Below are 25,224 nucleotides of genomic sequence, written 5' to 3'. Positions count from 1 at the left end.
TTGGCAATTCACATCTGACGGAGTTTATACCTCTCAGTCTCTTTACAAGATTGTTAGTTTCAGAGGAGTCATCCCTACTTTTGTCCCTAATATCTGGGAGTTAAGAATCCCAACCAAAGTGCATTTTTTCCTCTGGCTCCTTTCTAAAAATAAAGTCCTAACTAGAGATAACTTAGCAAAAAGGCAGAAGGTGGAGTGGTGGACACGGAATCCTGCCTTTTCTGCAATGAGCATGAAACTGCTCAACACCTGTTTTTTGATTGTGTTGTTGCTCAGCTTCTTTGGGTCTCTGTTTCGCAAGCTATAAACCTGAATATAAAATCCTTCATAGATGTTGGTGCTAAGTGGCTGAGTAACAAGAAATTTGCTGCTGTTAACATTATGAGTTCTGCATCTCTCTGGTGTCTTTGAAAATTGAGAAATGAGTTATGTTTTCAGAATGTAGGTTGGGTGGACTTGAGGCTCCTACTGTGGAGGATAGTTGGGATGGCTCAGAATTGGCTAATTCTGTGCCCCCGGACTCCAAGGAAACACTGCTGTCCTTTATCTCCAACCTGAAAGACCTGGCAAGAAGACCTCCAAGACGAACAATGGACTCGGCGTGAAGAAGCTGCGGGCTCCCTCGGGCGTGAACACTGACGGGAGGCCCCTGGACATGACCTCCTGGACCTCGCAGCTGAAGGAATTGGAACAGGCGTTGGCCGTTTAGGCGCGTGTCTGCTTCCCTTTGTGATGGTTGCTTTGCTGGGCTGAACTTATAGTTGCTTCTTGTTATCTCGTCTCTTGGTGGTGTCTGTCTTTGAATGATGTACGCAAACGTTCTGTTTCTGTCAAATGTTTGACGGGGGAGTGGCCCTAGAACTCTAAAAAAGGGGGATCCGGTGCGGGCGACGGGCGGACACACCGCGACGACGGACACACGAGCGAGCGGACATACCCCAACTTCGTTCTTTTTAGATAGTAGTAGGATAGTTATTACAACCCCCGTTGTGTGTACTTTGATGAAATTTACGCAATAATTTGCACTTTACAGTAATTGAACACCTGCACGCCTAACACCTTGGCACGTGTGCAGAGTTTCAAACAAACAGACAAACCTAACTCGGTATGTTGAGAGTTTCAAACAAACAAAAGATAACTATTTTCTTGCCAGTACTCTAAAAAGAGAAAAATACAATAAACGATTTCAGAAACTTCAAACACAGCATGCGCGCAGTACTGTACCATCTAGAAAATATAGGGAGGGATGGAGGGGAGAGGCGCTTAGGGGGCTTCTATAGGCCGAGAGTCCACTTCACCCTGCCGATGCGGCTCAGGCTGACTTCAACAACAATACGCAAAATGGGACATGCATCCGTCCGTTTGCATCGTCTACAGTGGATGCGTTCCCCACGCATTTTTTACCGTCTCCAACAGCTGACGCAGAAGCCCCGGCGGTCTTGGCCCTCCGGTGGCGGACCGTCCGCGCCGACGGTCCGACGGTGCGCCTCCCCCTGGAGGAGAGGGAGCTCTGCCGCCGTCGCAGGAGCAGAGGGAGGCCGCGCGGGGGAGGAGGAAGGCCAGCCCATCCGCCAGCGGAGCTCGATTCGGTGGCGGCGGAGCTCGAATCGGCCGCTCCGCCCCGGCCGCGCAGGGGAGGGCGAGGAGTGGAAGCCCATCAGGACCCCGCCGACCTCGCCGCCGCCATCCGTGCCGCAAGGTCGAGCTCGGCCGGCTCGAGCTCGATCCGGCGTGGTGCCTCCGCGGATCCGCTGCCTCGAGCTCGACCCGTCTCCTCCTCGTCATCATCATCCTGCTGCTCCTCGTCCTCCTCATCATCGTGCCCATCGCCGTGCGGAGCCCTCGTCCTCCTCGTCATCGCACCGCTACGCAGGCCCGCCCCGGCTAGATCCCGCCAGGAGCCCGCCCCGTTCTTGGCCTGGATCGTTGCAGGGGGGCGACGAGGGCACGGCCCTCACCCTGTCGTCCCGCTCGTCGGAGACGCCACGCACCGGCGCGCGCGGCGCGTCGTACGCCGCCTTCGCCTTCGCCGCGGCCGCCGCCCCAAGACCCAGAGTGGAGCACCTCTTGGCGCAAGAACCCGCCCTCCTCCTGCTCGCCGTCCGCCGTCGGGAGGCCGCCTCCTCCCCATCCTGCCGCGGCAGGGGAGGCCGAGCCGCGCCGCTCCCGAGCAGGGGAGCAGGGGAGGCCGAGAAGGGGACGCCGCCCTCGCCTGCTCGCCGCCGCCATCGAAGCTCGCCGCTGCCATCGAAGCTCGCCGCTGCTTGTCTCGCCGCACGACGCTCCTGCCGGCGTGCCCGCCGCTCGCGCGGAGCAGGTGAAGCAGGGGGGCGCCGGTCGTGCCCGTGGCCCGCGTCTGCCCCCGAGCTTGCCCGCCGCCGCGGCCAGTCGGCCCGCGCCCGCGCCGCTCGCGCTCACCCTTGGGGCGCGGAGAAATGCATAGGAGCAGAGAGGCCATTCATTTTTGGCTCTCCTCTCTCCTCGCGAAGCAAAATGCTTCGCCCGCTGCCTCTGCTGTTGGAGCGGCGCTCGTCGAGGCACAGTGTCCAGCGCGAGGCAAAAAAGCGATTGCCTCGCGCTGTTGGACTCCGCCGGGCCTTCTGTATCCCGGTCCTTCTGTACCAGAGCAGCGCCATGAGGTAGAGCGCGACGACGCCGCCGCCGACGCCGCCGGCGGCCTGCCAGAACACGATGGTCGGGGCCTTGTAGAGCGGGATGTGAATGTTCATGGCCAGCACCCCGGTGACCAGGATGCCGCAGGTGATCACCAGCGTGCCCGTGGACAGCATGACCCCCATCTGCAGCAGCTGGTTCTGCTTGTCGTCCAGCATGATGTTGATGTAGTCCTCCGTGTCCTCCACGTACTCACGCAGCTTCAATCCGACCCGTACAGATTCCGGCACCCAATGCAATACAAGCAGCTTTGCTCGTCAATGGCGAATGGCCGGCGATGCATTAGTGTCGGCCAATAAGATGCCGTGCAAAGGAGAGGAGAGAGACGAGAGAGCGTACAGTGGAGAGCTTGTTCAGAGTGCCATCGACCTGCACGAAGTAGGATTCCAGTAAGATCTCCAGCTCGTCGATTCTCGGCGTGAAGCCAAGTGTGGACGAGGTGCCGTGGTCGTTGCCGTCCCTGGATGATCCTCCGTGTTCTTCGATGCTGTCGTCGTCGTCGTCCCTGCGCATTTGGACACGTACGCCTACGTGTAGTTATGCACGCATGTACCATGCGAAGATGATGAAAAACAAAAGTCCCCAGATGAATGTGCGTCCATCGAACAATGGCTCGCGAGAGGTTATTTTGGTTTTTTTAGGTCACCCTGCTAATGGGTGGGTTGAAATAGGTTTTATGAGTTGGGTTTTAATGTGAAGTGTGTTTGGATGGGTTAAAAATGTATTGTATTAGGTAATGGGGCGAGACGGAGCGGGTTCTATATAAACACAGATATTTTATGCAAAACAGTATGACTATATAAAAATGTGGGCCCGTATTTTGAGCCGTGCCCTAAAAATAAAACTTCACATTCACACTATAAAATTTTATCAAAATTGATTGAAATTTAATAAAAATGACTTAGTATGACTGGCAGCTACTCCGTGCAAAGCTGTGTGACTAAAACTATACGTGGGTCCCACGTCAAGAGCCGGACCCCAGAAATAAAACCCTGCATTCACACTATAAAATTTATCGAAAGTTCGAAACTGACTGAAATTTATTGGAGATGACTCAGTATAACTGGCAATTACTCCGCGCAAATAAGTGTGGTTAGACCTACATGTGGGCCCCACATTGAGCGGTGTCAGTTACTCCGCGCAAAGAAGTGTGGTTAGACCTACACGTGGACCCCACATTGTGTGTGTGAGAGAGAGAGAGCTAAATGTGAGTTGGAGGGTTTTAGTTATTAGTAGGTTAGTCAACCCATGGGTTTAAGCATCAAATGGGGTGGATTGGGTTATTTAATTGAGCTTTTGGGACGGGTGGTTCGTCATTTGATTTCCATAAGCATTGGGTTGGGTTGGGTAAGGGGTGGAGTTGGACCCATTCGCAGGTCACTGTCCGTTTGTACTCTAACACACTAGATGCTAGTTTTTTTTTTCTTTTCTTTTTTTCTGTTGGGTGATCGACATTCGGTACCTCTCTTCGTCTGATGCGCTTGCTTCATCCTCGATATCACGTCTCGATGAATGGCCAGCTGCCTGATAGGCGAGCTTCTCAGACAGATGCATGGCTGCCATGTCCAAGTCGTCATCTAGCAAGCGTTCTAGCTCCTCCCTAACCTGACAGGAAAAAGTGGAACGGCACGTACGGGTATACATACTTCAGTATTATCCAAAACTGTACATCATGTAGCACATACAAACAAAGAAAATGTTCACAGATTCTCGCAATGCTTTCGTTGAATGATATTGAACGATCAGTCTAGCAGCAATGTAATAACACAGTTCCCGGGCAGCTTTACCTTTTGAACTCGCCCAGAAATAGCAACTAATCGACTCTTTATTTGCCTTACACGCTCAAGATTGAGAGTGCTGATTTTGGAGCTCAGTTCATCCAGAGCTGGGTATGCCTCTTTCTCCAACGTGGAAGTCTGATGAGAGGAACGAAACAAAAATGACAAAATTCAAACCCCGTTTCTTTAAGAATGAAACTGAAGACCTTACACAAATGAAGCTCATTTCAACTCCCCACATAAGGATTCATAACAATTAAGCATATCAATAAAATACTCAAATCCCCAACATAATTTAAAATTTTAGAGATCTCAAATCAGCTTCAACAGGAATTTGGAATGAAATTTCTGAATATTGTATATCCCTCAAAATTACTTGAAATTTTATAGAACTTCAGAAAAATCAGTTTCGTGGGAATTTGGAATGAAATTTCCTCGGCCTGTTTGGCTGGCTGGGGATGGCTGGGCTGGAGGTAGTTGGAGAGCCCAGCCAGTTCTTGTCATCCGAACAGGCCGCCTAATATTAGTAATTTCGCTTGTGACCGAATTGTTTTGCAAAACTGAATTCAAATCCATAAACAGCTTACTTCGTCATCGATCTAACAAGAAGAAAACCAGCTTAACTCCTTTCATGCCTCCAATTTGTTTTCACTTTAGGTTTAAACCACTTTTGGGTTCTTTCTGTTTCTGAGGATTCTTTCCACAAAAATAAATAAATAAAGAGAATACTGAAAACGTTTTTGTGTCTATTTCTGAATCCGTAATTATGTAGTAGGTCTTCTCCTATTTCTGGAGAGAAACATCTTTCATTTGGTAGCGTTTTGATTCTCCTCTTTCTGAAAAAAATCAGGATGGAGAATTCCAGCTAATCACACTCGGTAACACGGCACATGGTTCTTATTAAGGCCGTCATGTTAAGATGGCGTCTCATGTTAAGGGAGAGTAAATAGCACATCGATAACCTGGCAGCATATGGTAGGGTACCTCTTGCTCCCGGGACTTGCACGCGAACTCGAGGCACACCTCCAGCGCCCTCAGTTCAAACGGCAGAACCTTGCCGCCTCCCAACTCTTGCCCGTCCTTGCCACTCGGCGGCGTCGCGCTCCCGTCCTAGGAGTACCTCCGAGAACATTTCTTGCTTGCGTAAGCAAACGGTTCAAGAAAGCAACCGTCGTCGGAGATGAGAGGCGAGCAGGGACGGAGGAGACGGACAGTGACCTGCGGTGGCGCCGGCGAGGCAGTGGGAGTGTGGGCGGAGCCACCGCCAAGGCGCGCGAGGAGGTCGCGGACTAGCTGCGCGACGGCGGGGTCCCGTGGGCCGGGGACGAGCACCTCAGAGGCGGTGACGACGGCGCGTACGCGGTCCAGGCAGACGACGACGGCGCGGTCCCGGCCCAGGATGCTGGCGGACGGGTGCGACAGCGGCGGGCCGAGCGCGCGAAGGTCGCGCGCCGGCAGCCCCGTGCGCCGCATCAGCTGGTGCTTCCCGACCTCCTCCTCCACCCGCCACTCGTCCGCGGCGGACACCGCCGCCCACTCCCCAACCGTGTTCGCCGCCGCCGCCGTGTGCCTCCGACGCGGCGTTGGAGTGGATGACGCCATCGCCATGGCCGGACAGCGGGGAGCCTTGGACTGGGAGGACGCTGCCTGGCGCGGTTGGCATCCGGCCGGGCTGGGGCGCGGCTACGCTTGGCTTGTATTATATCTGCCCAGTACGCGCCGCCGTGTCCGGTGGCTTGACGTGCTGGAGCCGGCAGCATGTGGGGGAGTGGCGACGCGGGCGGGGGAGCACCTACCAGCGTAGGCGGGCGCGCGCTCGCGGGAGATTAAAGAGCGAGAACACGATGCGTGCGCGAAGCTGAAATGTCAACGGATCATTCTTGGGCGTTGGTCCGGCTGCTTTTTTTTTAGGGACTGCACCAGCTTTATTATCAAGTAGCACTATAGCTGGTACAAACTCCATCCGGAGGATCAATGAACCATACATATCGCCCTACATCATTACATATCGAGCTTCTTGCTATTCTGTGGACGTCGCCATTTGAGTTCCTGCCTTCGTGAACAAAATTTGCCTTTGTGAAGCTCGTCATCTCCGCCTTAATCTCCCGGACAATGTGGCCATACAAGCCCATGCCTGCCCCTGTATGCTGCGCACCACATTCACACAATCAGATGCGATCGTAATCCTCTGCATCCCCATATCTCGCGCAAGAGCAAGCCCCTCCCTGCCGGCCAGTGCTTCTGCAATTTCTGGTGAAGAAACCCCGTCACCACGAGAGCTGACGCACCTTGGAAGATGCCAGCTTCGTCATGGGCGTTGAAGGGTGAAGGGTGAAGGGTGAATGCATGTAGACTTGGACCGAGGGACTCGAGGAGGCCAGGCAGAGTCATGGGCGTTCCACATGGTGCACAGAAGAGCAACAGTACATGGTGATAAAAACGGCGTCGGCCAAGTCGGCGAGGGCGAGGCGAGTCAAGTAGGCGGCCTGTGCGGCGGGCACGCGCGAACGACTCAAAGGCGTCAAGACTCGGCGGGAGGTCGAACACGTGTCGATATCGGTGGTTTGACCGGTTTGACCTCAAAATCGGGGAGTCAGTCATGTCGTGCGGCGGTGTGAGAGAGAGTTTAACCGATTTGACCTCAAAACCGGGAGAGACAGGTTTGACCGGTTTGGGCCTCAAAACCGGGGCAGACTTGACATGATGAAGGTCCAGACAGAGGGCACGTGGCACCATCGTGAAACTTGCATTGAGATGAAGCGAAGTCATGAAGGCAGCGTGTCGGTCCATGGCTTTTACAAAAATCTGGTCCGTTTTGTCCTTGTGTGGGTGTGTATAGTAGTAATAGTGTAGTGGTATTTTCGTCTTTCGCCGGACCATATATTGTTAGGCATGACTAGTTGGAGGGTGCTCTTGCCACTCTAGTTTTCTTTTTCTCTCTAATTTCTTTTTAACAGCAAATTGTCAATCATGTCCTGCACCTTTAGTTATTTGTCAAAAGCCTATTCTGAAAGTGGGATTTGGAACACTGAATGCAAATGATTCAGGTGCTTGACCTGCTTGTGTGTCTATCGTGACTATAACATAATAAGGAGTACAACTCTGGATGTTGGTGAGTAGGGATGCAGCCTTACCAAATATCATGCCAAAAGAGTACAGTAGAAGTTACCTAAGCCAACCTGTAGCGAAAATGGCCTCTCATGCCATATTTCAATATAATGTTTTGGCGATTGATGACACACACAATACTTAGACTAATATGATTGTTAAGATGACCATTCTCAGGCTTTTAGGTTCAAGTGATGACAAAGACAAGATAGGCGTAGCTAGGCCCGAAGGGCCGTCCCTACGGTGGTTCCGAAAAGATTAAGACGAAGACAATTTGCTATCACCGGTTAAACCGATGATGAGCAAATTGCACTCATCGGTGCAATAAACTTGGCACCGGATTAACCGACGTTGGGTGTTTTACACTCACCGGTGTAATGGACTTGGAGGCCGAAGAGACAGCAGAAGTTTTACAGGCACCGGTTAAACCGACGATCAAGGCAAAGTGAGCGTCGGTGCAGTTGTCCAGAGACTCCATTTTTCGGGGGGTTTCTGAGCTTGCACTCACCGGTTAAACCGACGATGATTTCAAGAGCGTCGGTGCAATTGATCAAGTAGCCGTTGGAGCAGTAACGGCTAAGTTGCTGGGAAAATACACTCACCGGTTAAACCGGTGATGACATAAACTGAGCGTCGGATCAACCGGCGGTAAGGGATTTCGTCAGCCTTTTCCCAACGACTAGTTTGAAGTGTTGGGCTATATATATGCCACCTCACGCCTCATTTGGGTGTGCTGGAGTTGCTGAAGCCTACTACACTTGAAGAACACCTCCAACCACCATAGAGCATCATTGTACATCATAGAGGCTTAAGCACACTTGTGAGAGTGCTTAGTGCTTGTAATAGGGATTAGTTCTTGCGAGAGCTCCCTTGAGAGAAGCCTTGCTGCGGCAAGCATCTTGTGTACTCGTCGTGTGACCCTCCGACTTGGTGTGGAGAGGCAACGACACTTTGTGCGGGAAAGGAGACCCCTCTTGGTGAGAAGCTCTGATAGTGAAGATGATGCTGTGGGTGACGCTTCGAGAGAGACGGTGGCGGTGGCCTTGTCTTGGTGACTTGGGGTCACTTAGCCTTTGCTTGCCGGGAGCCTTTGTGGCGAACGCAAGACGGTGATCAAGCGGAGAGACTCGGCATCACACTTGTTCGTGTTGGACAAGTGGCCGTGGATGTAGGGAGGGACTTGGTGTCCTAACCGAACCACGTTAAATCGTGTGTCTTGGTGTCTTCACGGGAGTTTGCATATTCTCTCCCTTACCTCTTTACTTACCGTATTACATTTCCGCATTTACTCTATCTTGCGTGCCTTTACTTTCCTAGTTAGTTTGTTTAGAATTGGCTATAGGTTGCGAGTCTTTTAGGGGTAAGTAGTGAGTAGCATAGATAAATCTTAATCATAACTAGCATGTGTAGGACGTGTTAGGTTTATCTCATGCAAAAAGACTGAGCCCTATGATAGAAAGCGATTAGCGACCCTATTCACCCCCTCCCCCTCTAGGGTCGGACACCCCGATGATCCTTACACGAGCCTTTGAAAATGTTCAGTAACTTAAGAATATCTCTCAAGCAGAAGTTGCCTTTTTCTGATGATTAGGGAGTTTATTACCAGCATAGTAATTTTAATTTTTATCATACCAGTTTAACCTAAGGGAAATCAGACCTATTGAAGAACTTGAGCAATTTTTTTGCGCAGTACGGCTTCATATTGGGTAGTTAAATTCATAGCACCCCAATCCCCTTTTTTTTTGACGTGCAAACCATTGGACAAGCGGACAAGCAGTTTTGGTGGCTTTCGGCTGTTAATGTCAGAGCCCTTCCATAGGTATACTTCCTCTGTTTTATCACTGTGGCATGCATCTTGAAAGTGCAAAGGAATAAAATTGTCAAAGAGGTAGGCAGCGAATTTAACAGAGTGATCTTTCCTGCTTGTGTTAGGTACATTGCACTGGCCAACATCTTTCTCCTAATAGGCAAATGAAAATAATAGCGAATTTGTGGGATCGAAACAGGCAACCAGAGGCGACGAGAGGGGGAAATATCTTCAAAAACTCAGCAAAAAAGTAGACGCCAATCCACTGCCTAGAAGCCCTCACTTCTAATCGCCAAGATAACTCGAGTCAACTGGTGACATGCTTATCCTAGAAACGATTAGGAAAACTTTACTCAAATCGGAAACAAGCGAAACACAATTTATCCGAGCAATGCAAAACACAAAGCTGAAGCCAAAGTATATAGCGATTCACTTGAGCAAAGCTATCAACAAAACTTCACTTGACCAAGCAAGTGATGATTCAGCAATTTGCAGATCTCAAAAATAAGCGGAAGCAAAACTTATCCAAAGAACAATTAAAAGACTCACAAAAAAAATTGAGCTAGGCACTATAAAAGAGCTCTCTTAATTAAGCATGTAAGGACAAAGATTATCAAGCACAAGAGCTAAAAACTAGCTAAGCATGCTAACACATGTAGATCAATTAAATTAACGGGATTAGTGATTAACTAGTTCTACTAGCAATTAACATTAGCAAAGCAAAGATTAATGGAAGAAGAGTAAAATAAGCTCACAGTGCTCCAGTGCATTTGCTCGCACGCTGGGTTGGTCTTGCAGGCCTTGGGCCGTGTGCCCCTGCTGCTGGTGCCTGTCGCTGCTGTGCGTGCCGGCCTGGGCCACGAGCACTGGCCGCTCCCACGCTGGGCCGCCTGCCCTGCTTCGGGCCCACGAGCTGCTTGGCCTGCGTGCGCTGCAGCACTGCTGCTCTCGAACGCTGCGTCGCTACCGCCGTTTGAAGCTGCCGCTGGCCGCTGCGCGCGCCGCCGCTCGACTGCGCCGCCGCCGCCACGCCTTGCTCGCGCGCAGCTGCACGCCGCGCCACGACTTGCAGAGCGCGCTACTGCGTGAGCGCTTCCTCGCGCGCAAAAGCCTCTACTCACCAAAGAACAGAGAAAGAAAGAGGGGAAGAACACCAAAAGATCCGAAACTTCAATTCAAAAGATCTCCCTCAAAACTCAATGGATCGAGACGACTTCGGCCATAGATTCGCAACTTCAAGGATTAACAGATTCAAAAATAAATTTTCGAAAAGATCGAGTATAGATCACGAATCGAAAATCACACAAAAATACCCCCGAAAATAGCAGAAAAAGAAAAACGCAAAGAACATGTGGATGAATACAAAAATATCTTGACGCCCGTAGGACAAAAGGAGATTAGGGCCTCCACTCACAACAAAATCTCCAACAAATTCTAACACAAAAATTATAAGAAAAAATAAAAATAAGAGGAGGGGAAGAGAGATATACCAACTACCCATGGCTCTCTAAATATAAGGTATCTCGGCGAATGACTAAAATGCTCCTAAGCTAATAACTACGATACACACCCACACAGGGGCAAAACGGTCCAGATTTTTGTAAAACCATCGGACGGACACGCCTTCACCACTTTGTTTCGTCTTGACGCAAGCTTCGCGATGGCATCACACGTGCCCTCCACCTCCGCCATACGGCCAGACCTGACGCGCCCTCGATTTTGAGGCCCAAACCGGGAAACTTGCCTCTGCCTGGTTTTGAGATCCAAACCGGTAATCCTGCCAGTTTTGATGTCGACGCGTGTCCGGCCTTCGCCAAGCTTCAACGCCTTCAAGTCTTTTGCGCTCCGGGCGCATGGGCATCCTACTCGAGCTTGCCATCGTCTTTCTGCTTGACTTGATTGACGTCGTCTTCATCACCATCTCGCGCTCCATGTACTCTTACTCTTTCATGCACCACGCGGGCCGCCCATGACTTCGTCCGGACTCCTCGAGTCCCTCAGTCCAATCCTACTCACGTTCGTCCTTCACCACCCTTGATCCATCGGCACGAACTTGTCGCTTGACCTTCACCGCATCCGTCGACCGCCACGTCGAATCATGTGCCTACACATCACAAGCCAAGAGACATCAAATTCACATCACGTTGTCAATCACTCATCATCCAGGGTTGACCACCATTGTTCCTCAGAATTAGAAATGACCTGTTTATGCACGGTGCTGTCATCTTCTCCCGTCCCTGTGAGGCGCTCATCAGATTAATTTATGTTGATGTGCCATGTCTTTTTAGCTCCTAGGAACCCGTGGAAGAAACTGGTTTAAGTTTCTCTAGACAAATTTCACCATATCCTGACTTGGATGGTTAACCAATAACCAATGGTGGTTAAATGAGCTTTGCCCGTGTATGCCTAGCGGGTTCCGATGGCTGTGATGTTTTTTACAGTGGGAATTTCATACGTGCACGTAAGTATGCAACTCTCTAAATGGCATACACTTGAATCATGAGCCCCAAAATCATCAAGTGCAACACCGAAATCACAATTTTGTACTATTCTTGTCCGGATCTTTTCTGTGAAAGTATGCGCTGGAAATTGGTCATAACCTCACAATATATTCAGCTACTGATAGCATCTGGTTTACCCCAAGTACACTTACTTGCCAATGAAGTGCATTCAGAACACCCATAAGCTTGAAGATTTATCCTGGCCGGATGAGGGGAACCAGATTCTGTCCCATGCCCCCCCACATCGGTTACATCCAAGGACCAGAACGTGTGGTTCATTGGTTGTTTCTCCATGGGTGTGTGGCTGTGTGCTCCCAGGTTTGGACAGTTCTAAGTCCAAGTCATCTCAAAAGGACACTGATGATTAGTAGTGCTGGATCACGGCGCGGCATGAAGCACATCCCCCCAATGTGGCTGTCCATTCGCCGGAGACCGAAAATCAAGTCTACGGGCACTTGCAGATTCAAGAGTGATCAAGGTATATGCTCTCCCTGCCCCTGGTACCCCATTTACTGATTTGTGCTATAAATAAGCGTCGTTTTAGTTTCTGCCCGCTAAATGCAGCTATGGCATCTGTGCTACTGGTGTGCTACTGGTCCACCAAAAAAACATGCTTCTAGAGTAGTATTGGGCTACTAGGTCTGTGTGCTACGAGTCTGATCTGGCCGCCAATGCCGTCTCTGTTCCCACGTGCGGAGTGCAAGGACGCTCGTGTTGCAAGTTGGAGCTCCAAGCTCATTTGTACATGTACTGCCCCTGACATTCTTCTGGTGTTGTTGCAATTTTGGTACTGTTGCAGTGCTGATTTACTGAGCATCAAAATTGATTTTTTTTCTTTGAAAGAATTGTGAACTAGTTAACCGATCCGAAAGAGTGTCATGGTGATGACACTTCTTTTACATTCCATGACACCTTCTCATCTCTCTTCGTGATACTCTACCATATTAGCAAATGTAATGCTCATAACACTCGTATGATACTTTCATTAAAATTGGCCTGAGTGAAGGTAAGACACCGCGTCCAACTGCGCCATTAAACACGGGTGGATTATTGGCTTGCGCACCTCGGAAGCCAACCAACGGAGCTACACTTATCAGTCCTTAAATTGAAAAAAAAAGGTTAAAATTTCCCTTTAGTTTCCGTGGCGACAGTGCCTTCCATCCGACCCGTCGCGATCACAGGTCACAAAGCGACCGCCACTACACGGCCACTGATGAGAAGCTCATCCCCAGTCGTCAGGTCAGACGCCTCCACATGTAGTAGCAGTGTAACAACCACCACGCGGACAGTCCGCGAGGTGACGGCGGACAGTCCGCGAGGCGTCGCCCAGATATTTATCTGGATGGGCTTGGGACCCACTCGTCAATCCTCTCTTCTTCCTCTTCTCTTGCAGAGCCGAGCGGAGCTCGAGCTCCCGCGCCATCGTCGCCCCTTGCTTCGATCTCCCTCCTCCGTCCACCAGACCTCGATTCCTCGCGCAGGAACCTTCCTCGTCACCTCCTCCACCTTCCCAAACCCCTAAACCGGCTTATCCCCGGCCGGAATCTTTCCACCACCGCCGGACACCATTGGGGGTGCTTGAAGCTTGCTCCACCGCCGATCCGCCGATCCGGTCGTCCTCCACTCGAACCGACCGCGGGAATGGATTCGTGGTGAGTCCCTTATGCTTCACAGCCTTTTTCCCCTTCCATGACGTGTCGCCGGCGCCGGAGCACGGCCTCCGTCGTCGCCGCCGCCCTTGCTGCCGCCTAGGGCGAAGGTCAGAAATTAGTTATCGCGGACGGTCCGCCTGGGAGGCGCGGACGGTCCGCCGGTCAGGTTAGTTTTTGTCCAGAGACGATGTTGCCTCTGGTTGTTTTTGCAAGGTTGACTGCGGACAGTCCGCTATAGGGGAGCGGACGGTCCGCCGTTGATGCTTGAATTTGTTCCAGAGACGATGTCGTCTCTGGGGGTTCGCAGGGGTGAACTGCGGACGGTCCGCCACTTGGGCGCGGACAGTCCGCAGTAGAGTCTAGGAAATTGTCCAGAGACGTTTTCGTCTCTGGTGGGTTGAGTACTTGATCTGCGGACGGTCCGCCAGGGGTGGCCGGACAGTCCGCAGGTAAAATGGGAAAAAGTTCCAGAGACGTTGTTGCCTCTGTTGGGTTGGTAGGATAGTGCGGCGGACAGTCCGCCACTCGGGCGCGGACAGTCCGCAGGGTATTTCAGTTAAAGTAAACTAGTTACATTCTTGGGCTGCACTCATTTAATTCATATGCATACGTGTAGCATCCGCATCTGAGGGAGCCGTCTTTGAGGTGATCGCGGCACCACAAGAGCAAACGACGCAAGCCCAAGAGGAGAGGTGTGAGCACCCGGCCCAAGGCCCGTCTGGCCCCAGTGTTGAGCAGCAGGCGCAAGGCAAGCCCCGGTGCACATCCTAGTATTTTAAATTAAGACACCTATGTATGTTTCTACTACTTGTGCATTAAGTTCAGGAATTGTTTGGAACCCTAGTTGCATGATTCATAGGATTCCCGGAGTTATACTAGCATGTATAGGACGATAGTTGTGCTAAGCTTAATGTTACCGGTAGAAGACGAGTGGTCTCCTGCACTCGCGAGATGTATGATGTTAGGAGTCGAGTAATTTCCGGTTACTCGCGAGATACGTTATTATCTTTATATAATTCAGTATGTGAGATTGGTTTCGAAACGAACATGGAAATGTGAGACCGGGCGGGGATGATGGATAGGTATGGCAGCAGGACAGGGTTCCTGGGTGTCTTAGCCCCGTCTGTGTCGATTAAGGACCGGTGGACGTGGCAGTGCTGATCGGGGATTGAACTGTACTAACCGCATGCCGGGAGTAGGAGGTAGTCGAAACCGGTAAGCCGAGTACTGCCTTGCTTCGAAAGTACAGGAACCCGCACCCAACTCCTGGGGCGAGTCGAGTAGTCGCGGAGAATTGGGATGCATGTGTTTACTTTTGGTGGTCTCACGTTGAGCTCGACTGACCATATGTCGTTGGGCTGGTTCCTGTAGTTCGAGGCGGGGAGGGGAATTGTTGGTATGTATAGTCCGACGGGGCAAATACGTGCCGTGTTGGTTAGGTCCACCTTGCAAGGTTAAATCGGATCGATTCGCCGTGTCTCGCGGTTATGAGGGCCTTGGTCTCTTTGTCACACCGTAGCAAAAATGTAGAATGTGAGTTAGGTATGTTTATATAAAATATGGAGCCATTGTTTTATTTTGCTTGCATCACCATGATTTCTATAGTAGGTCTTTGCAAATATTAGATAAGAGTTAGTTTATATAGAATCTGAGGCTAAAATAATGAAAGTAAGGAATTATTTTAGTTGCCTGGTTTCTGCAAAAGAACCACCAGCCAAAAGCCTTGCATGTTTAGCTATGTGGGCTAAGTTATACCCACTGGTCGGGTAAGCCTTGCTGAGTATTAGAATACTCAGGGTTTGTTGCCAACATTATTTCAGGAAACGCAGACACAGACTTCTGTCCCTGCTGCGCCAAGTTCATCCGCCGGGATGCAGAGGGATGGGTGGTCGTGGAGCCGGACGTTTAGTTAGGGATCTCTTTAGGGCTCACTTTTGGTAGCTGTAGGTCCCGTTCCTCTAGACGAACCAGGATTTCAGTATTGAAAAGTTTGTGAATTATGTATTTATTCAAACTTGGTTTGTAAAACTTAAGGTCAAGTTCTATGTATATTTGTTGTATATTCAAATATGTGTCGTGCTTGTACCATCTGCGCCCACCTTCGCGTGGGACTATCGGTGATGTTTCGATCGGGACGTGGGTTGGGAAAGGATCGCCAAATTAAGCCGTTAAGCTAATGAGCCTGATGTGTTCAAGTGACGGCCATTACGCTTAATTAGAGTTTTAATTTGGCGGTTCCGTCACAAGCAGCACTACGCATCTCCGACGAGATCTAACCCGGGTGGCGGGCGCTGGACCGGACCCTGCACTGCACGCATGCTGCTGTCACGGCGTTTATTCCGGTTTGGAAGATATATGCTGCGTGCCTGCGTCGTGTGGCCGACGGCGCCGACGTTGATGGATGCGTCCGGGCAAGCCGTGTGTGTCCGCGCCGCCGCGCGTATCCAAGTGGCCGTGTTGATTCGGTCGAGCGGCGGCAGCTTTGTTGGCCGTGTCGTCGCGTAGCGGCTGGGTGCTTTGTGATCTCGCAGAGGCGTACCGGATGCCGCCGTAACGATGAGTCGATGACAGTAAAGAGAGGTTGCATGGATGGATGTGGTGATTCTAAAAGGAAGGCACTTGTGGATGTATTGGCTATGCATCTGGGGATCATCTTTGCCGGCGATCGTCGCGACCATCCTTGCTGTGGAAAACGCTCTCGAGTTGGATTTTTTTTATTGAACTTAACGAGTTGGAGGTGGAGAGGAAGCTATCTATCCATTTGTGCATTAGTGAAGCCTGACACAAATTCTGTCTTGGTTGAGAAGCGCACGCTAATAATGTGTCGATCACTGCTGCACGGTGCAGAGCAGTCCACACGACAGGAAACTAGCAGCGCCTTTACTGAAACTCTAGTTCCCCCGCATGATGCGCCCCTCCCCCATGGCCGCCCTCTATCATCAGTCATCACTAGCGGCGGCGCTAGAGAAAAATAGAGAGGGATGCGGTGCTTCATAATATAATATATGCATAATAGTGAAGCAAATATAGTAAAAATCTAGAAGTAATAAGGGATTATGAAATTTTTATGGGTGTGACCACACCCACAAATTTCTACTTGACTCCGCCCCTCACCACTCATCTTTCCGGCGACAATAGAGCTAGCTACGATAAACCACTCAGGTCCCGGGTCAGCCCGCCGGCCGCCACTATGTGTCTTATCTCTTCTGGCCGATCCTCGTGGCTCCTAGCCTCCCAGTGCCCCATTTTAAATTAATTCCCTCTATGCCATTAGAAAATATAGGTGATTCTTTATGTGGCAGTGAAAATAGCTCATCTTTTTTGTGCCATCGTTTATAATTTTCTATCCCCTCTATACCATTGCATTGCCGTTAACTCTTCTAGCTAACAGATCCGTTAAACGGCACGGGAATACCCCTCCGTTCCATCGCCAATTTTTTCCCCGAGCGCCCCCACCCCCTCCCCATCCCGATGTCAATCCCGCGGAGAGCCGGAGACCCCCTGCCGCCGAACCCTAATCTCGCTGGGCGAGGGCGTGCCGGTGCCGGAGGGGAAGGAGCTTCGCGCCTCCCTCGCTCGCGCGGGCCCCGCGTGCCTCCCTCCCTCGCGCTTGCAACAGAGACAGGGAGCCAGGGGGCGAGAAATGGAGGACTGGAGGGACCTGGCGGGGACGGTGCCGAACAGCTCGCCACGTGCGCCCGCGTGCTGCGCATCCTTGAGATGGGCGGCGCGATCAACGCCGGCGACCTCCACGAGGCTCCTTCCACCAGGGCGTCGCGCCCGCCGCGAGCTCCACCGCAGGGCCAGCCACGCCTTCGGCCTCGACGACGCGCTCCTGGGCCTCGGGGACGAGCCGCGGTGGCGGCGCTGGGAACGCCACAGCGGCGAGACCTCCCGGCACGCCCGCCACGCGCTGCGGGGTCTGCGCTCCGCCACCACGCACCTCCTAGGCGCGCGGCATCTCTCGAAGCTAGCAACTACGCGCTCGCATCGAACTCGAGAAGTTTCTGTTCATCCCTGTAGATCACGCGTTTCGAAGTTCATGTCACGTCGCCACGAGCTCGCCCCAAGAGTTGATGTCATGTCCGCGTTAGACACAGCATCTCTCTGCTTCTTACGTGGCGACGTTTCTTGTTATTAGGTTCACTTCTCGGATGTTAATTGCATGCAACTCTTTTTGCAATCTTGTTGCAACGCCAGTCCCTCCCTGAATAAAAGTAGCGGGCGAAGCTAGTTTACGGTCGACCCTACGGGAGTGCTCCGTACGGTCGATCTTCCGACAGTTTAATTCTTTTGTCTTTTTTGATAAAAAAATTTTGGAGAAATTTTGAAGAGAAATTTGATGAGAAAAAAATTTGAAAGAGAAAGTTTTGAGAAAAAATATGAAGAAAAAACTTTTGCTTCCAAAACGAAAAAATTCGGGGTAAAAAAGTTTTTAGAAATTTTTTGCATAAAAAATTAATAAAAAACCCACGCACCCGGGATCTCGCAGCCTCTCGCAACCGGCCCCCACCGCACCTCCCGCTGCCGCCGCGGCTCCCCTTCCTCCCGCCATCGGCCCCGTCGCGCCGCTCCCCACGTCTCCCGCCGCCGCGGCTCCCCTCCCCCATGCCACTGGCCTTGCCGCGCCACACCACCACTCGCCATCGCCGCCGCTGCGGCTCCCCTCCCCCCGCCACCAGCACCGCCGCGGCTCCCCTCCCCCACGCCACTGGCCCGCGCTCCCCGCCACCTGCCCCGCCGCGCCACACCGTGCCTCCCCGCCGCTTGCCCGCCGCGCCTCCCCTCCTCGCTGCCGGCCCGCTGCGCTACCTCCGCCCATCCGCGCCGCTCAGCTGCCATGGAGCAGAGGAAGGGGTTGGGGGAAGGGAAAGAAGAAGGGGAAAGGGATATCCTATCTAGAGGAAGGAAGAAAGGGGCGAGTGTGGGTCGACTGTAAGTTTTGAAACTTACGGTCACTTGTAGATTCAGCATTGGGTTTCCGAATGCTTGTCAGTTGGTAATTTAATGGCGCCACAAAAAAAGAGGGAGGCTGAGGGAAAAAACTGGCGATGGAACGGAGGGGTATTCTTGTCTTATCCCCACCCTTTAACGGATCTGTTAAGGAAACTTAACGGTAATGGCATGGAGGGGATGAAAAATTGTAACTGATGGTATAGAAGGAATGAGCTAATTCTCAATGGCACATAGGGGATCACCTCTATTTCCCAATGGCATAGAGGGAATCCCCCCCTATTTTGCGACCTTAGTCCGGAGTACTTGTATTGATTTGTCATCAAAATGGTCAAGTTTCTAATGGAGTTCCACCTTATCTATATATATATATCTATTTCTAAATTCAGTAAGGTTTCGATCTAATTTATTAGTTTATTTTATTATATCTTGTGTCATTGATAAGTGGATCTTAGTCTATCTCATAGGCGCCGTCCACGACTTGATCGTGTAGATCTTTATAAATTAACGCACGAGCAATTATACGTATTTAATATTTATATTAATTTTGTTCGTTGCAACGCACGAGCATATAGTCTAAAAAAACATGCTTCTTTTGTTTTGTACATGGACGGACCAACCAAAAGATGCCACGTGCTCACACGCACAAGGCAGCAGTCCAAAAGGGTCGAAGAGAGAAGGCGAAGAAAAAAAAAAGAACTTTCTTGGACTAGGCCAAGGAAATAATAAAGTAAGAAAAGTTTGAACAAAACTGGATCGAGCAAGACGTAAGCACTGCTCCAAATTTCTAAAGCTGTCCGTGGTTTGGCTCCAGCTTGGACGAAGAGTCGGCCAGCAACTTTGTTAACCAAGGAATATTCGTCGGGCACTCCGGCTCGTGTCAGCTGGCTCTCGGATTAATTGTGGCACAAAAGGAACATGACCAACCTGCGTGCTCGATCGGTCGATCCAATGCGGTCGCACCGACCACACCCGTCGCCGCAGTCAAAGTATAGATATTAGTCGGCACGCCCAATGCTAATACTTGGTCAAATCGGTAGCATCTCTCTTACGCCTAAGCTTGCAACAACTTTTTATTTTTTTCTTTTTACCTGGCATTTCCTTCTACTTTTGACGTAGGAACAGGAACGGCAGAAGCGGCCAATTAGTCGGCATGTCCAAGCTAATGCTTTATTTGTTTATCAAATGACTTGCTTTATTTGTTTATCAAATGTCTTTTTTTATTACTCACTACAGCTCAGTACTCACAACACACGCACACTATCCCTATAAATGCACGTATGTAGATTCTATCCTTATGAGTATCTTCAAAGAGTGAGTCACTACTTAGAAAACAGGCCAAAAATTCTAGCCAAAAATACCAGTTGTTGTTTCAACCGGTGCTAATGTGAGGCATCAGCACCGGCTGTAACAGCAGCCGGTACTCGTGGTCTGTACCAGCCCGGCACTAGACATTGGGTACCGGGTCGTGGCATGACCCGGTCCCAATGCTTCAACATGGGCACAGGGTCGTGCCACAAACCGGTACTAAATGAAGAAGGCGACAAAAGTACCGGTTTATGACATCGCCCGGTGCCCATTTTGCTGTCATTGGCACCGGGTGAATGAATGCACCGGTACCAAAACAAGGTAGGCCCTTGCCTTCTCGATATATTTAAACCATACCGGCTCTTCTCATCTAGTCCTATCTCTCTACCTCTCATTTCTCTACCTCTCATCTCTCTCTACCTTATCGTTTCTTGCCTCGCGGGCGGCGCAGAGGCACGCACAGCAGGCGCGGGGCGGAGCGCGGCCTCGCCGCCGCTGCCACTGCGGGAGCAGGCCGGCGCCACCGCCGTCGTGGTGGAGCGCGAGGGCCGCACGGCAGCAGGAGCCGGCCGCCGCCGCCGTGGGGGAGCGCGAGGGCCGCACGGCTGCAGGAGCTCGAGGCTGCAAGAACCCGCTCCGCACATCGATCGATCCGGTGAGACCCATCGACCTCTCGGTTAGTTCTTGCATTGGTTCTTCCGCTCGACCGCTGCATCGCCTGCAAGATTCTCTTGCGGCCTCTTCTTCTTGTTCTTGGATGCGAATCTTGTTCTTGGTTCTTGTCTGTGCAGGTAGCCCTTCTACAGAATGCCCCCGGAGGGCGCAGAAGCTAGCCGGGAGCCGGCCGTGGGGTGCGGCGTGAGGGCCGCCACCGCGGGAGCCGGCCGTGGGGTGCAGACGCATGGGCAGCTGGCCGCCGCTGCCATCGTGGGAGATTTTTTCTTTTTTTCTTACTTTTCTGATTTCTGAAATAGAGATGCATGTTGTATGGATTGCATCTATCTTGTGAACAATTTTTTGAATAATTTGTGGAATCTATGAGTATTGTGTGTTCGTCAATTCAATATTTTGTGTTTGATTCTTTCGAATGAATCGCTGGTATCACTAGTGGAGCATGCTAGGGGAATAGAGAGAGGATGCGGGGAACGGGGGAGGATGCAAGCAAACGTCGTAGCGGCTCTGGGTACCGGTTGATATTCCAACCGGTACTAAAAAGGTCATAGGCACCGGATGATTTACCCGATGCCAAAGGCAGACTCCATTGGTCTCGGCTTTCGGGTATCGGTTATAGAACCGGTACCTAAGGCTCTTTTCAACCGATGCCTATAGCTCTTTTTGTAGTAGTGAGTCGGCAAAAAGTTAAGTTAAGAATTTTTTTAGTGAAATTTTGGAAGTAATTGTTTTCATTTTTTTTCTATGAAACATTTTTTCTGTACAAATGCTTTGTAAAAAATTTAAAATGAGAAAAATGAAAAGGGTAAAAATTGGAACATTCCGACGTGGACATGTCTATCTCATGGTCTAGTCCTCTATTATGGCGCTGAGCTCCACTATCCACCATGAATCTCAACTTAAACTCTTCGTGAAAATGATGTAGCTTTGCATACATACAAGGTTTCAGTTCTAAGAGAAGCTAGTGGTAACTGGTAAGTAGTTTCTACTCAGGGGCGGATCAAGCATGAGGTAGGAGCCAGGAGGGCTGGAGCCTCCCCTACCCCATGTATCCCATGGAGCCTTTCCTCCCCGCCCCCATCTCATAGCTATGGATGAAGAAGAGGAAGAAGAAAAGGAGGAGAAAGAAGAAAAAAAAGATAGGAAGATGATCAACCACTTCTTCTACTTCCTCACAAGCTGATGAAGACTAATTATGCTTGATTACTTTGCGTTTTTGCCGGTGAAAGACGAAGTAGAAGTATGCAATGACGTTAATTAATTAGTACCAACCACATTTTTTCCCATGATTTCTAGGTACCTAGGAAGATATTCTGTTCTCTTTCAATTTTTGCAATGCCAAGAATATGCAAATGGTACTACTAAACCTTCGCATGAAGATGAAGATATATAATTCTATATTATTGCCAATATATATATGTGATCTGAAGTGGACGTGATTAGAACAAGTCTGATTGCAAAAGAAACTTGCAAAAAAAAAATGCACGACAAATTAAAACTTGCGGAGAAAGAAGTGCAATTGTAAGTACATAGCAGCAGAGACAAATGAGGATAACCAAACCCTTACGTAGCTCCTTGTTGCTAGCATCAAAGAATCTCTTACATCCATATTTATGCCAATTATCTTGCAGGGAATCTCAAAAAAAAAAAACTGCCAGTGAACCATCTGTTCACGGGAACTGACTTCTTAAAATCTCTCAAGTTGCTGAACCAGTCATCACTACATTCCAGCACTGTATACCACGCTCCGTCCATATTGCAGATCCCAATTCTTTCCGGCGCCTCGGACGCAGACCCTGCAGGAGGCCGAAAGAAACACCCAAAAAAAAGCTGCGCCGGAAAGCCGAAACGTGAGAAAGGAGGAACACGACTCCGAGGGAATCCCAGCACGCAGCGTCTCCCCCACAACCCGCGGCCCGTACGCGACGCCAGCGAGCCAACCAACGCGGGGTCGCCGTCGTCCGCGCCGCTCCCCACCTCGTTCAATTCAACCCGGAACGGTCAACGGTCAGCGTTCAAACCCCGCGACCCAGCCCCTCCCCCTTGCGAAAACAAATTCCATTCTTCGCTGGGCATCCATCAGCCACACGCCCCGCGCCCACGTAACGTGAACCTGCTCCGTCGTCGTCCCCAGTCCCCACCCCGCAACCTATATAGCACCTCCCCTCCCCATTTTTGCCATCACCCACACAAACACTCTCCCTCTCTTCCCCTCTCTTGCTCCCTTCCCAACAGTCAGCTCAAGGACTCCCTTCAGCCGGTTCAACAGCTAGCCTCGCGGCGCACGGATTCGTTTATTATTAGGGACGAACGGTTTTACGAGAGACAATCAATCAATGGTTCTGCCGATGTCTCGCGCGACGAGAGCCGCGTCTAGGCTGGTGCCGGAGATCCCGCTGCTGAGGCGGGGCAGCAAGCAACAGCAGCAGGCGGCCGAGGAGGAGGTGGCGGTGCCGGCGCACTTCGTGTGCCCGATCTCGCTGGACCTGATGCGGGACCCCGTCACGGCGCCCACGGGGATCACCTACGACCGGGAGAGCGTGGAGGGCTGGCTGGCGCGCGGGGGCGCGCGGTGCCCCGTCACCGGCCGCCCGCTGCGGCTCGCCGACCTGGTCCCCAACCACGCCACGCGCCGGATGATCCAGGACTGGTGCGTCGCCAACCGCGCCAGCGGGGTCCAGCGGGTGCCCACCCCCAAGGTGCCGCTCGCCGACGCCGACGCCGCCGACGCGGTGGCCGCCGTGTCGCGCGCCGCGGGCCGCGGGGACGTGGCCGCGTGCGGGGCGGCCTCCGCCAGGGCGAGGGCGCTCGCCAAGGAGAGCGACCGCAACCGCCGCTGCCTGGCAGCGGCGGGCGCCGCGCGCGCGCTGGCGACGGCGTTCGGGCGGCTCGCGGGGGAGCGCGTCGAGGGCGCCGGCGCTGCAGCCGAGGGCGCTGCGCTGGGCGAGATCCTGGCCGCCGCGACCGCGTTCTTCCCGCTCGACGACGAGGCGCGCCGCTGCATTGCCTCGCCGGCCTCGCTCAAGTCGCTCGCCTCCGTGATGACCCACGGCGGGGAGCTCGCGGCGCGGGCCAGCGCCGCCGTCGTGCTCCGCGAGCTCGCGTCGTCGGCCGACGGGCGCACCCTCGAGGCCGTGGCGCGGACCCCGGGGATGTGCGACGCGCTCGTCCGCCTCGTCCGGAGCCCCGTCTCCGCGCCGGCCACCAAGGCCGCTCTCGTCACGGCCTACTACCTCGCCGCCGCCTCCGACCGCGCGGCGGCCCGCCTCGCGGAGGTCGGCGCGGTGCCGGCCCTCGTGGAGCTCCTCGTCGACGCCGACAAGGGCACGAGCGAGAAGGCGCTGGCCGCGCTCGACGCCGTCCTGGGCGCCGACGCCGGGCTCGCGGCCGCGCGCGCGCACGCGCTGGCCGTGCCAGTCCTCGTCAAGAAGATGTTCCGCGTCTCCGACATGGCCACGGAGTTCGCCGTCTCCGCGCTCTGGCGCCTCTGCCGCGCGGGCGACGCCGGCGCCGCCGCGTGCCGCGCCGAGGCGCTGCGCGTCGGCGCGTTCCAGAAGCTGCTGCTGCTGCTCCAGGTCGGATGCGGCGGCGTCACCAAGGAGCGCGCCAGCGAGCTGCTCAAGATGCTCAACGGCTCCAGGGGCAGCATCGAGTGCATCGAGACCGTCGACTTCAAGGGGCTCAAGAGGCCATTTTGATCAGCCTAGGGAGAGGAAATTCTAGCATTTCCTTCTCATTTTTGTGAAGATTGATTCGACACTTAGATCAGATGTGTGGATAACAGATACTCATACAGGATGATTAGTCTTAGGAAATTTTTTGACACTGTAATTGCACATTCATATACAAAGAGATGAACACACAGGAAAACTTTAACATTACATTTTGTTCTTGACACATCTTTGTGCACTTCTTACTGCTTTCGAAGTTATTTAAAAACTCGGCCGGGTGGGGAAAGACCGCCCCACCGGTATTAACTTAAAAAGAAGCCTCGGCTTCCCCGACCGAGAAAATCCCCGAACTCTGGCTCCACCCTGACACTGGGAGACGTAACCCCTGGGAACTACCGACTGGGCCATGTAAGGGTCCTCAGGCTGACCTGGGCCGTCTCACAACCAGTGCTTTGGCACACGGGGCCAACGAGGAGATTTTTTTACCTTCAGTCTGAAATTTGCTCTCACAGGGAGTCGAACTCAGGACCTGAGGGGTGCCGCCGGAGTGACTAACCAACTGGGCTAGCATCCTTTGGCCTTTCGAAGTTATTTCAGTAGTGCTCCAACATTCTAGTCTGATCTGAATCTGAATCAAGAAAGTTAGGCACTATAAGGCGATAAGCAAGAGAGCACAATAATTTGACTCAGAAGCCATCATCATTCAGCTCAAAAAAAAACCATGCCTTCTTCCTGCTGTTGCTGCTGTCCATTGTTCAGACAGTTCATACTTCAATTCATTTGATCGAGAGAGAGCCATGCTTCAGAAACACACCAAACACGTAGAGCTAGTACAGTTGTGTTTCCGCGTGTTGGGTTGGGTTTGATAAACCTGCTCGCTTTCTTCTTCATAAACAAATGAAAGAAACGACCCAACCACCCCGTTCTTGATCCCCGGCTGCAAATGCCAGCCATGTGCTCTTATTCCATTGGCCAAGCAAGCACACGCTCCCACACAGAACAGAACCACCCTCCTTTTCGGCTTTCAAACTTTTGTATGTGTAAAGCTAGCTCAATCTTTTTGCTTAATTTTGGTCGTGAATTCATTCAACGATTGCTGCT

The 25,224-nt window shown here is 52.0% G+C and overlaps 2 protein-coding genes and 1 pseudogene across 2 annotated transcripts; 2 read left to right on the top strand and 1 right to left on the bottom strand.

The window, feature by feature from the left end:
- Window positions 1-1,555: 1,555 nt before the first annotated feature.
- Window positions 1,556-6,059, bottom strand: LOC120701864 (annotated as a pseudogene).
- Window positions 6,060-17,162: 11,103 nt separating this feature from the next.
- Window positions 17,163-18,421, top strand: LOC120701863 (serine/arginine repetitive matrix protein 1-like). The gene is made up of 2 exons (XM_039985672.1): window positions 17,163-17,439; window positions 18,012-18,421. The coding sequence occupies exons 1-2, from the start codon at window positions 17,163-17,165 to the stop codon at window positions 18,419-18,421; spliced, it is 687 nt and encodes a 228-aa protein (XP_039841606.1).
- Window positions 18,422-22,618: 4,197 nt separating this feature from the next.
- Window positions 22,619-24,342, top strand: LOC120702986 (U-box domain-containing protein 21-like). The gene has a single exon (XM_039986976.1). The coding sequence runs from the start codon at window positions 22,789-22,791 to the stop codon at window positions 24,148-24,150; it is 1,362 nt and encodes a 453-aa protein (XP_039842910.1). The 5' UTR covers window positions 22,619-22,788; the 3' UTR covers window positions 24,151-24,342.
- Window positions 24,343-25,224: the final 882 nt, after the last annotated feature.

The sequence above is a fragment of the Panicum virgatum genome, chromosome 4K (assembly GCF_016808335.1).
Source record: "Panicum virgatum strain AP13 chromosome 4K, P.virgatum_v5, whole genome shotgun sequence".
NCBI lineage: Eukaryota > Viridiplantae > Streptophyta > Magnoliopsida > Poales > Poaceae > Panicum > Panicum virgatum.
This window is presented reverse-complemented; position numbering and strand designations above follow the sequence as displayed.